General features: G+C 33.9%; 2 protein-coding genes across 2 annotated transcripts; both read right to left on the reverse strand.

The window, feature by feature from the left end:
- Positions 1-1,878: 1,878 nt before the first annotated feature.
- Positions 1,879-4,114, reverse strand: LOC113233725 (zinc finger protein 431-like). Its single transcript, XM_026468903.1, has one exon. It carries the CDS (start codon positions 4,111-4,113, stop codon positions 2,470-2,472), a length of 1,644 nt encoding a protein of 547 aa, XP_026324688.1. The 5' UTR covers position 4,114; the 3' UTR covers positions 1,879-2,469.
- Positions 4,115-6,436: 2,322 nt separating this feature from the next.
- LOC113233726 (zinc finger protein 431-like) lies at positions 6,437-8,140 on the reverse strand. Its single transcript, XM_026468904.1, has 2 exons — positions 7,483-8,140; positions 6,437-7,062 (listed from the first exon to the last, which is right to left on the reverse strand). Exons 1-2 carry the CDS (start codon positions 8,138-8,140, stop codon positions 6,875-6,877), a joined length of 846 nt encoding a protein of 281 aa, XP_026324689.1. The 3' UTR covers positions 6,437-6,874.
- Positions 8,141-12,758: the final 4,618 nt, after the last annotated feature.

The following is a 12,758-nucleotide window of genomic DNA, read 5'->3' on the forward strand; positions in this document are numbered from 1 at the left end:
ATCGGCAAAAAAAACAACAGAAATTAGTCAAATTTAACAAAATGTTACTCATTTTGTTAAAACTTTTTTTAAATTTTACCTACTTCTGCTGTCTCGATTTTTCTTCCAATACAATGAAATCATCATTATAAGAAACTTGAGTGTATTAGGAAAAAAAATTAGTCAATTTTGTATTTTATAAAGCTTATTGTTAATCTTTTTACACGTGCAGTCTGTGAGTCGACTATACGCGAAGGACATACAACGACCTGCGCGTACAATACAACAACACGATCCGGATGTTGCTGGGACTGCCGCGCTACTGCAGCGCCTCAGTCACCCGTCTGTATGTTCGCGGAGGCGCACACAGACGGGTTTGCAGCCATCGCATGATGGCAAGAGATGCGCCACCTGAGCGCGTTGTCCGCTCGCTGGGACTCGCCGATGTTCGCTCATTGGATGCGACTACATACCGCCGCCGTCGCATAGTATTGTTAGTTTTTATTTATTTTATGTTGCTGTGTATGTATTGTGTAACTAACCCTTAGGCTTAAGCAGTTTGTAATCTTACTAACAATCTATGGACTTGGTTCCGAAATAAATGATTATTATTACATTATACATACGAAAATAAATTTTACCTATCTGCAGTCCTGATTTTTTCGTCCCATACAATGAAATCCCTTCACGAAACTAGTCTTTTAGCACTAAAAATATTATCAATTTTATTCATTTCTATGGACAACTCACGCTTGACCAAGTAATGGACTATGCCAAAATTGTTTTCACAAAAAAACTTAATGGTTCCTAAGACAGTTTCCTTGTATCTTCTATGGTTTCGGATTTCGCCATACTGTCCCATATAGAAAAACACTCTGTATAATATCCTACAGATGTAACTGTGGCTGAACGATTACCATACTCTCTGCCACACAGTCATATGCACCACGCAAGGGCAGTGACCCCGCCACCCGCTTCACCGAGCGATACGTAATCTTTCTCGATCGCTTATTTACCTATTTTTTAAATTATTATTATGTACTAGTATTATTATAATTTACTATTTATTTACATTAATTAGAAAAGTTGACTGAAAAGTTTTTTGTAACTCAGATTTGGTACTTATCAACTTTAGGATAATCATTAGGATCAAACTATTGCTAGAAGTGCCTAGCTCCGCAGCTGGTGGCTGACTCCGTGCTGGAGCCACCACCAGTTATGCCGAGATTCGCACGTGAGTTTCGTTTCAACATTAGACTCCACAAATTTGAAAGCAGAAATTTCGTCACTCTTATCCTCCGCGTAAACTAAGCGTTTCACATCATGCCATAAGAATAAACACGCACTTGTACTTGATGGATTACTATGCAGGTTTTCGTGAACCTCGTAGCGGTTAATTTTTGCACTACTCTAACTCTTATTTACATACCAAACCACGTGACATTTAGTGACAGACTAGAATAGAATGTATGACATCCCGTCAGCGCGACGTAGACGCAGTACGGGAAGGAAGGTCGACTGATCTACCAATCGCGCGCTCGATACGACACTTCCCCGCCGTCGCTACCCACACCCCACCACCACCAAATAGATCTAAAATTCGTTTCTTTCTGCGCATTTAAGGTTATTGTCATAGATCATACACTCTATATTTGAGATTTATTTTTCGAAATGTTAGCAAGTGCCGTGCAAGTCACCTTTGAATCAAATTTGTTTACCGCAAATATAAAAAAAACAGGAATTTACGAATTTTTTTTCGAATTATTTTTTAGTGATTTGGGTTTAGAGTTTCGGTTATAGAATGATTAGATGATAGAATGACGAATATGGCGTGAATGCAAATCAACACATTGTATAGTTATCATATTTATACTTAATCAATCAATCAAGAAATGGATTGGTATCAAAAATCTAAATTAAACAATAATAGCAATAAAAGTGTTACGTCATAGCATGTTAGCTTAGATTGTATTTTATCATATTTCATTCACTTTATTGCAATTATAATAACGTAAAATTGATATATTTAATGTTCTCTGCTTTGCTGTCTGTTAGTTTGTGCTGGTCATAAATGTCGCAAAGTGATAAGCTTGATAAGCTCTCTTATTATGGCTTAGCTACAGCATACAAACTATGGAATTACTTAAGGCTAATATGCATTGTGATAGAGTAAATTTGCATTCTGGGGCCAGCTATGCACATTTGCGATTTAGAGAAACATTTCTACAATTGACCATTTTCGCATCAGCACACACCTTCATATGACACTTGCTTTACTGCTTGTTGCAGAGATAAAATTTCTATGGTTTCTCATCAGAATGGACCGGTAAATGATTTTAAATACATGTTTTTTGTAAAACATTTGTAGCAAATATCACAACTGTACGGGTTACTTATCTCCAGTAGGCTCTTTAAATGTGTATAAAAAATGTATTTATCTTTACATTGGTTGTATTTCAAAGCAAAAACTTTTTTACAGCGGTCATGTTTCTATGGTTTCTCACAAGTATGGATCATTACATGACGTTTAAGTTGGCTTTTTGTAGTAAAACATTTCTTGCAAATATCACACGTATGTGGTTTCTCACCTGCATGAGTCTTTAAATGTGTTTCACAATGTGCTTTCCGAACAAAAGATCTGTTGCATTGCTCACATTTGTATGGTTTTATTCCTGTATGAATCATGAAATGTGCATTACAATGGTGTTTAGAAGCAAAAACTTTGTTACAGTGGTCACATTTGTATGGTTTCTCTCCAGTATGGACCATTATATGACACTTAATTTGATATTTTGTTGTAAAACATTTATTACAAATATCGCATATGTATGGTTTCTCTCCAGTATGAGTCTTTATGTGTGTTTCACAATCTGCTTTACGAACAAAAGTTTTGTTACAGTGATCACATTTATATGGTCGCTCTCCAGTATGGGCCATTATATGAATGTTAAGTTCAGGTTTTCTTATAAAACATATATGGCAAATATCACACTTGTATGGTTTCTCTCCAGTATGAGTCCTTAAATGTGTTTCACAAGTAGATTTACGGGTAAAATCTTTGTTACAGTGGTCACATTTGTACGGTTTCCTACCTGTATGAATCATCAAATGTGAATTAAAATTGTATTTAGAAGCAAAAACTTTATTACACAGGTCACATCTGTATGGTTTCGCTTTAGTATGGACAGTTATATGACGCTTCAGTTGATGTTGCATTGCAAAACATTTATTGCAAATATCACACTTGTATGGTTTCTCTACAGTATGAGTCTTTATATGTGTTTCACAGTCTGCTTTACGGACAAAAAATTTGTTACAGTGATCACATTTGTATGGTTTCTCTCCAGTATGGACCAACATATGACGCGTGGCGTGATATTTTTTTGTAAAACATTTATTGCAAATATCACATTTGTATGGTTTCTCACCAGTATGGATCATTAAATGACACTTAAGTACCTGTTTTTTATTAAAACATTTATGGCAAATATCACATTCATATGGTTCCTTTCGTGTGTGAGTCCTTAAATGTTTATTATAACTTGCTTTACAGGAAAAATATTTGTTACATTGTTCACATTTGTTCGGCTTTACTCCAATATTATGACTTATTTTGTGACGCTCAAGATGGCATTTCCCTGTATAACATTTATTGCAAATATCACATTTGTATGGTTTCTCACCAGAATGGATCATTTTATGACACTTAAGTACATGTTTTTTAGTAAAACATTTATGGCAAATATCACATTCATATGGTTTCTTTCCTGTGTGAGTCCTTAAATGTTTATTATAACTTGCTTTACAGGAATAAGATTTGTTACATTGTTCACATTGGTTCAGCTTCTCTCCAATGTGACTTACTTTGTGATGCTCACAATGACATTTCCTTGTATAACATTTAGTGCAAATATCACATTTGTATGGTTGAGTGTCAAAGTTCAACCCATCAGATGTGTTGTGCACACATCTTGCTTGAGCTAATTCAGAGGATTGCAACACCACAGGTCCTACGACCAATTCTTCCTTGATTTCATGATCTGGATAAAGATTCGGCTCCTCCACTTCCCTTTGTTCTTCTTCCGCAACATCAACTGGCTCTTGTTTAATGTGGATATTTCTGTGTACATCCATAGGCATGTTTTCTAATTTGCTTGCCTCCTCCATAATGTTCATTATATAATTCTAATTTGTTTTCATGATATAATATTTTGCATTAAATAAAACCAACTGTTATGTATTGTGTTGGTTGGAAAAAAACCACACATAGAATCGATCATAGAATAATATTACTCACTATATCTTTGTGTATTACTCCACAGACTACTTACACTTAATTATGCTCATGACTGCCATCGATTGATGTGAACTCAGTACATACACATGGCAAAAAAGGCTGTTTGTCAATAATTAATAATTAGCTTTTCCATATCACAACATCTCGACAAATCCGATTGATTTTTCAACAACTGTATTAATGTCAACTTGTCAGAAAACCTGTTTTTTTTTAAATAATAATGGCTTTGCCTTCGCATTTAGTCAAGAAAGGGTTGCTGGGAATGCAAAATTACAGAATATGGAAAAGGTACGGAATTTGAATGAAAAAGATATGCTAGGTTAGTAGCTACTAAGGTATACATAGATTTAGTATACAGGAAGGTATACGTCGGCTTACATATTTGTATTATATGTATATAGCTTGATATTATTACTTTAGCCAAGTATGGTGTACAGAGTAATAATATAGTGTTTTTTTTTTTTCAATGGGACAGTATGGGGTCCACTGAAAAAAAAATTGTCCATAAAAATAAATACATTTTTTTAGTGCTAATCGACTCCGTTTCACGAAGGGATCATTTCATTGTATAGGACAAAAAAAATCGGGACAGCCGAAGTTGGTCAAATTTCATAAAATAATTTTCATACAAAAATAATAAAATTGACTAGTATTTTTTTAATGTTAGTAGACTGTTTCTTTTAAGTATGATTTCATTGTACTTGAAGAAAAATATCGGGACAGCAGAAGTTGGTAAAATTTAATAATAAAAATATTTTTTTTTCAAAATGAACAATAATGTTTAATGGTCTTAAACTTCTTAAAGCTTTTCATAAAGCAAGATTCCACTTTATGTTTCCAATAACTGGAAGAGCCCACTTCCCCAGCAGATGTTGGACAGAGGGTGGTGCTTTATTTGTAAACTACGAAAGAAGAACCTATCACTTAGATTATTGTCTTCTTAAATTAAGGGGTGGATTGATTGCGCGTTCTCTTGCTTTTTCAAGGCTCCTACATTGCCCGGTAGTAGCAAAAAGGTTCGGTAGAACGCTCTTATTAGGACGTCATACAGAAGTCTCGTGGTAAATGGGTGGGCACTCCACCAGACGCTAGAGGCATCTTAGCCGATCTTGCCTAACTCGGTGAATCGCTGTCGGTTCGAACTCATACGGATGAATATACGCCGCATCCACAGACATATATCTATCACTCTCGCTAGTCCCGACTCGCGATTATTCTGTCAGACACAGAGTCGAGTCAAGTTTTTTCGCTATTTTTTTATATGGCTGCCATTACAGCGTTTTTTTTAAAAATGACAGCCGAAAAATACTTCTTTGAAGAAAGCTCTAGTTCGGCTGAAAACTGGCATGTGGAAGCCTCAATAAGACTAAAAATCCACAAAAATCCCCTAGGGGATTCAAATAGACGGAGGCAGTTGCTGTTTCCATGGAATACATATAATGCACGCATACAATGCAATTGTAGTTTCTCTACTGCGTGATATATTAAATGTGAATTAACTCCGTCCATTTGAATCCCCAGTTATTGCAAAAGACAGCAGTCACACTTGTATGGTTTATCACATGTATGGGCCACTGTACAAACTTTGTTTACAAAGGTCACATTTCTATACTTACATAAGTTGTTTTTTTTTTTAAAATGGCCCATATCTAACGTGACCGTACGTCTCGCATTGAACGGGACAGTCCCGCTTTTATGCTTCGTGTCCCGCTGTGCCCAAAATACTTAAAATGTCCCGCTTTGAGAAAACGGGACATACCTACGTGACAGTAAATTAAAAAAAAAGGCGCGAACTACACCTGATTTGTTTTTAAATTTTTGATCATTGAACATTTTTAGTTATTTTTTTGAAACTATAATAAATGTATAGGCATCCCGCTCTGGGGGAGAAAGTAATGGTCACATTATCCATAATACACTGGTACATTGTCTTTCTTGTATAAATCTTTAAAACTTTTTACAACTTTCTTTTAAAGCAAAAACATTCATTTATTAATTTTTATTATTTTTATTCAATCAGGCAACTATTACCCATATAATATACATATTAAGGACTAACATATATACATATAAGTATAATATAAAAATACATTACTGAAAAAAGACTTATGTATTTATATATTAATTATATAGGAAATGCACTTAATGGCGACATGTGGTGCAAGCTGGAGTCAGGTAACCTGCATCGGAATTGCCGATATACAACACCCTTCAGCCAATGACGAAGGAATCTCCTTCATGTAGATTGACAGATGTGCGGTTGGCACTCTCACAGCAAATGAATTAAAAATCACGTGGGATTCCAACCGCTTGACCTTCAAAGCATATTTGACTTTAGTCTGATGTACTCAACTATCTCCTCAGACATCGTAATATAGTCAATACAAGTACATTTGTATGGTACTCATCAGTATGGACTGAATCGTATGTTTAGTAGTAAAACCTTTATGGAAAATATCACAACTGTACACTTTCTCTATAGTATGACTCCTGAAATATTTGTTACAATTTCAGTCACATTTGTATGATTTCTTTTCCAAATGAATCTGTAATTGTACGTTAAAAATGTATTTAGAAGCAAAACCTTTTCTGTAGTTATCATATTAGTGGTTTCTCACCATTATGGACCATCGTATGAGTCTTAAGTGCCTGTTTCCTTGTAAAACATTTATTGCAAATATCACACTTGTAAGGTTTCTCACCTGTATGAGTTGTTAAATGTGTTTCACAATGTGCTTTACGAACAAAGGATTTGTTGCAGTGGTCACATTTGTATGGTTTTATTCCTGTATGAATCATTAAATGTGCATTAAAATGGTGTTTAGAAGCAAAAACTTTGTTACAGTGGTCACATCTGTATGGTTTTTCTGCAGTATGCACTGTTATGTGACGCTTAAGTTGATGTTCCATAGGAAAGCATTTATTGCAAATATCACACTTGTACGGTTTCTCTCCAGTATGAGTTTTTAAATGTGTTTCATAAATCAATTTACGGACAAAAAATTTGTCACAGTGATCACATTTGTATGGTTTCTCACCAGTATGGGTCATCATGTGACACTTGACATGATATTGTTTTGTGAAACATTTATTGCAAATATCACATTTATAAGGTTTCTCACCGGTATGAACCATTATATGATAATTAAGTACCTGTTTTGTTGTAAAACATTTATGGCAAATATTACACTTATACGGTTTCTCACCTGCATGAGTCCTTAAATGTTTCTTATAACTTGCTTTACTGGTATAGGATTCATTACATTGTTCACAATGGTTAATCTCTCTAGTATGAGTTATTTTGTGACGCTTGAGATGGTGTTTATTTGTGAAACATTTGGTGCAAATATCACATTTGTATGGTTTCTCTCCAGTATGAATCAATATATGAGCTTTAAGTATATGTTTTTTTGTAAAACATTTATGGCAAATATCACATTTGTATTGTTTCTGTCCTCTATGAGTCCTTACATGTTTATTGTAACTTAGTTTACAGGTAAAAGTTTTGTTACATTGTTCACATTGGTTGTGCTTTTCTCCGGAATGAGTTAGTTTATGACGCATAAGATGGTGTTTAATTGTAAAACATTTAGTGCAAATATCACATTTGTACGGTCGAGTATCAATGTTCAACCCATCAGATGTGTTCTGCTCAAATTTTGCTTGAGCTAATACAGGAGACTGCAACACCACAGGTCCTACAACCAATTCTTCCTTGATTTCATGACCTGCATACAGACCCGGCTCCTTCACTTCTCTTTGTTCTTCCTCCGCAGCACTAATTGGTTCTTGTTTAATATGGAGATTCCTATATAAATCCATAGGGCTATTATCTAATTCGCTTGTCTCCACCTTAACGTTCATAATATCTTTTATTTTTTGTCTTCAATGCATAATAATTTCGCACTCAAAGGAAGGAAGCCAAATTATTTTTGTTTATGTTTATATGTTATGGTAATAGAGCTTTGACAATTTGCCATTAACAATTAATAGGCTTGTTTTTTTTTTTAATTTATTGCTGGCCATGGAAACAAAGTACTTCAGCCGTTAGGCTTGTTACTTGGAGTGTTGCTAGGTCAAATCTGAAAAAATCGGAAGTTAACCACGAAAAAAAACCAGTAGATTGAAGAAAAAACAGTAGATGCTGAACTTACCTTGAAACAGATTTAGTTCGATTTTCTTCGAACATTGATTGATCATTTTCATTTTTACATTACTGACCAAAGAAAAAAGCGCGTAATGTTTTTGATGTTATCTTATCACAGACATATATATATAGACGCCGCAAGTACAGCAATTTGTATGAAAACCGAGCGTGCCACACTTTATGGGTCGTATTCCAGTACTCTACTCAATGCTCAAGTCAGGAATTGAGTATGATTTCAAGCACTGGAAATACGACTCTAATGGCAAGGACTTCAGTATGATTTTTAGTGCTTTAAATCATACTCAAGTTCTGGGGGTCTACTCTCGATCTCCGTCCGACATCCGTCCGAAACAATTACTGTCAAATAAGTAATATTCGACAAAATTAAAAGACAAGTGTTCAGTATGCAGCTTCATTCGCATCACGCGTCTTTTCATTTGGTCAAGTATTGCTTATTTGGCAGTAATTGTTTCGGACGGATATCGAGAGTAGACCCCAGACTTGAGCATTGAGTAGAGTTCTAGAATGCGAGCTAGTATCCACCACGATGTCACAAGAACTATTTAGTGATGGGAAACCTCCTTCCGCACTAAATTGATTGATTAAATGGAATATACGTAATCCATTCAATTAATCGATTCAAGTATTCGTTGATTACAAGTAGTCGTGAAATATTAATATAGCAGAAAAATACCAAAACAAGATAGTTATGTCCTTTATTAAAAGTTTTTTCTTAATTTGATTACTTAATAATTTAAACTTAAATTTTATCAACTTCAATATTAAAATTATTATCCTTGAAATAATATAAGCTCAATAACTGTCTTTTTGTAATAGAGGATATTGGGTCTTACCATGAACTCTTATTACGATTCAGTTTATGACCTAAAATGAATAGTTGTGAGACCGCGCTACATGAAGTGTATATCACCATCCCGCTTTTTCGACGTTACGAACCTATACTGAACTGTAATAAGAGTTCATGGTAAGGCCCCTTATCGATTGACTTAAATAATGAAAACACACGTCAATATATGAACTTGCAACTGCCTTAATTAAATTTACTGGATGGTTTTCCGTCGGTGATTGATCAAATTGGTGAATGGCAAGACAACTAAAAATGTTACTGCTGACAAAATACCTAAAATCTTACTAATCAGAAGAGGTTTCGGCGTTTAATGTCGTCGCGGTTAATGTCAAAAAATGTAAAGTTTTTGGTGATTGATCATGATTTCGCGTATTTCTAATTCTTTTTTTTCTTTTTTTTTTAATTTATTCAATTTCAAGAACATTAACTATTTTATTACATTAACGCTAGGCAAAAACAAAAAAGGTTTAACCACCTAGCGAAGAGCTAACAAGCTCGGTACTTAAATTAGCTTACTACTTACTAAAATACAAATAATATATTACGACTAAGAGAGCTAAATACAAATAAAATGAAAAATTACATTACGACCCAAAATAGTACTTCTTTAAAATAGCTTTGCATTTCCTGACATCACCCTCAATTGCGTCTATAAGTGTTTTTCGATCGATTGATTGAACGGAATACGCGTATTCCATTCAATCAATCGATTTTAAATATAATAATTTTTGTTCAAGTATTTGTTGATTCCATGTAGTCGTAATAGATACTAGAAAAATACTAGAATAAGATAGTTTAGTCCTTCATTTTACTTAAAAAAAAATCAGATCTTACTTTTTAATCGACTTCAAATATTAAAATGATTGTCCTTCCAGTAAAATGAGCTTAGTATATAACATCTTTTTGCAATAGAAAATCTTATTGATTAATTTAAATAATGAAAACGCACCTCAATATATGAATGAATATTTAATTAATTATTAATAATTAATTAATTTTACTAGATGGTTTTCTGTTGGTAATTGATCAAATTCATATTCATTTTCATTTGTCTTGCCATTCGGCAAGGCAAATGAAAATGTTACTACTGATAAAATATGGTAAAATCTTATTAATCGGAAGAGGTTTACTTAATGATGGCCTTGTGAAATTTCTGTGTTTGTACTTTTTGTTATTTGATCTTTTGTTTTTTAAAATTTAAAAATAATGATATCTTGTTTTTACGCTTATATTGTATTTATTGTAGTGTTACTTTTATATACTATTGTTTTTTTTGTATTAGTTTTTTTATTTATTTTTGTTTGTTTATGTGTATCGCATGTGTGTGTTTTGTGATAAATAAACCATTTATCTATCTATCTATCTGATAATAATGCACACACTCAACATAGCTCAAATGCCTCTGTTGCCGAACGGTTACCATGCCGGAATGCCACGCAGAGGTCCCAGGTTCGATTCCCGGGCCGGGAGAAATATTTGTATGGCCTACATTTATTTCTGCCGGGAGTTTAGGTGTAATTTGTGATTGTCTATGTGTGTGTGTCCATGGCACTCGCGACACAGGGTCTCCCCTTGCGGGGCTTCGTTGGGAGTGTGCTTTATTATTATTATTAATTCTTCCGCCAAGCAGATTTACTGTAATGAAAAGTCGGTTCTACTACATTTTTTTTACATGACATCTCTACAATTACTTTAAAATCCAACTTTGACTTCCTAGATAAGTAGTTTTGTCCTACAATGTAGTAAAACCATTTCCGGAAATCGGAATACGAAAAAGTAATGAATAAAATTTGGTGGGATTTAATAACTCGACATTACTCCTTGTAGCTATGTATACATGTATCTATGTATATGGAACACCTTTTTCCGACCATTGATAATGACAGAGTAAAAACGGGATGGCGACATTCCGTGTATTTTGTGACCCAGTGTTCTTGACGACGTGCATTAAGGAGACCTATCAATACTTATGATTCATTATCAAAGCATCCAAAAAGCTAATAGAGTATAGACTGTAGAAGCTGGGGTTATAAAGTTGATATAGGTTATGTTTGTAACATTGTACTGTCTTTCGCTTCAGATATTAGTTCGTAGTAGCAGAAAACAACAAGGTTTCGGTTTTTTCTCGAAAATAATAAAGAACTTGCTGAATATTCCCAAATCAGCCAAACTCTGCCACATTGAATACAACTTATCATGTTCTGTAGCGATGAAAATGAATACAAATTAAATCTGCCCAAATGGCAGAAATCTGCCAGAAATGGTCACATTGTTCTCAATATCAACAATGGCACGGGGCCACAGACTACTTAGTGATCTTGTCAAAACGTTCCTTTGCTACTTAGAGGATGCTAACAAATGCTAACTTTCAATTATCTCTCATTGAAATAATGTCAAACATTTATGTCACTTTGTGTTCAATTAAATAGTACTGATATAAAGTCAAAAATAATGACTTTATATCAGTACTATTTAATTGATTATATCATTAGGTATTTTATAACTTTATGTGTGTACCTCCTATAAAATACCCAATACTTCAGGTAAACGTTCAATCAGGCTTAAAATGAAACGTACTTATTAGAACTTCACCTAATCTGTGGTCGATCTGTATCATTTGCGTTGTGTTATTGCATCTGTTCTAAAATACATTGTTTTACAATTTCTGTATTCCCAACTTCTAAAAATATACAAAAAAGTATTGATAACTAAGCAAAAACTTAAACGCAAAATTATTCTAGCAAAGTCCATGAACGATCTTCGTTGATTTTATTATTATTGGGTCAGCTTTCACCATCCTGCTTCGCATTCTGATGCCACCAACGCACATCATTTGCGTTCTAAATAAACATTTCCTCAATTTGGACATATTTCGATCTTGGATCAGTGTGGGCCACAATAAGATACTTAAGTTCAAATATTGTAGTAAAACATTTATTAAAAATGCTGCAAATGTACAGTTGCTCTCCAGATCTTCATATTATGCTTTTTACAAGTGTCAAGTTAAAAGCAAAAAGTTTGTTACAGTGATCAGAATTGAATGGTTTCCCTCCTGTGTGGACCATTGCATGACATTTAACTTCATAGTTAGTTATAAGACATTTATTGCAAATATTACACTTTTAAGTTCAAATTTCTTATGAAACATTTCCATAGAACACAGAGAGTAGAGTAGAGAGAGTTTTCTACATTCTCTACAGTATGGACCATTATGACTTTTACATTCTTGTTTATGAAAACAAAAGCAATCCTGAAGAGAAACAGGTCTGCAAGAGCAAACCTGTTTCTCTCAACTAAGAGTTCTTCAACTCATAATATAACATGATTTACAGACATTAAGTTTGTAACTGAGATCATATTTTGTATGGTTTGTCACCAGTATGGGTCACTATATGATGCTTATAATAACGTTTTGACCTAAAACATTTTTTGCAAATATCACACTTGTATGGCTTCTCTCCAGTGTG

The sequence above is a fragment of the Hyposmocoma kahamanoa genome, unplaced genomic scaffold (assembly GCF_003589595.1).
Source record: "Hyposmocoma kahamanoa isolate Upper Pololo Valley unplaced genomic scaffold, ASM358959v1 79844, whole genome shotgun sequence".
Classification (NCBI taxonomy): Eukaryota; Metazoa; Arthropoda; class Insecta; order Lepidoptera; family Cosmopterigidae; genus Hyposmocoma; species Hyposmocoma kahamanoa.

What these genes read in the sequence shown, in the direction of transcription:
- LOC113233726 (XM_026468904.1), bottom strand. Translation starts at nt 8,140, where the DNA reads ATGAACGTTAAGGTGGAGACAAGCGAATTAGATAATAGCCCTATGGAT. An exon ending in ACATTTAAGGACTCATGCAG is followed by an intron (nt 7,063 to 7,482) that starts GTGAGAAACCGT and finishes TGATTCATACAG; the next exon opens with GAATAAAACCATACAAATGT.
- LOC113233725 (XM_026468903.1), bottom strand. Translation starts at nt 4,113, where the DNA reads ATGGATGTACACAGAAATATCCACATTAAACAAGAGCCAGTTGATGTT.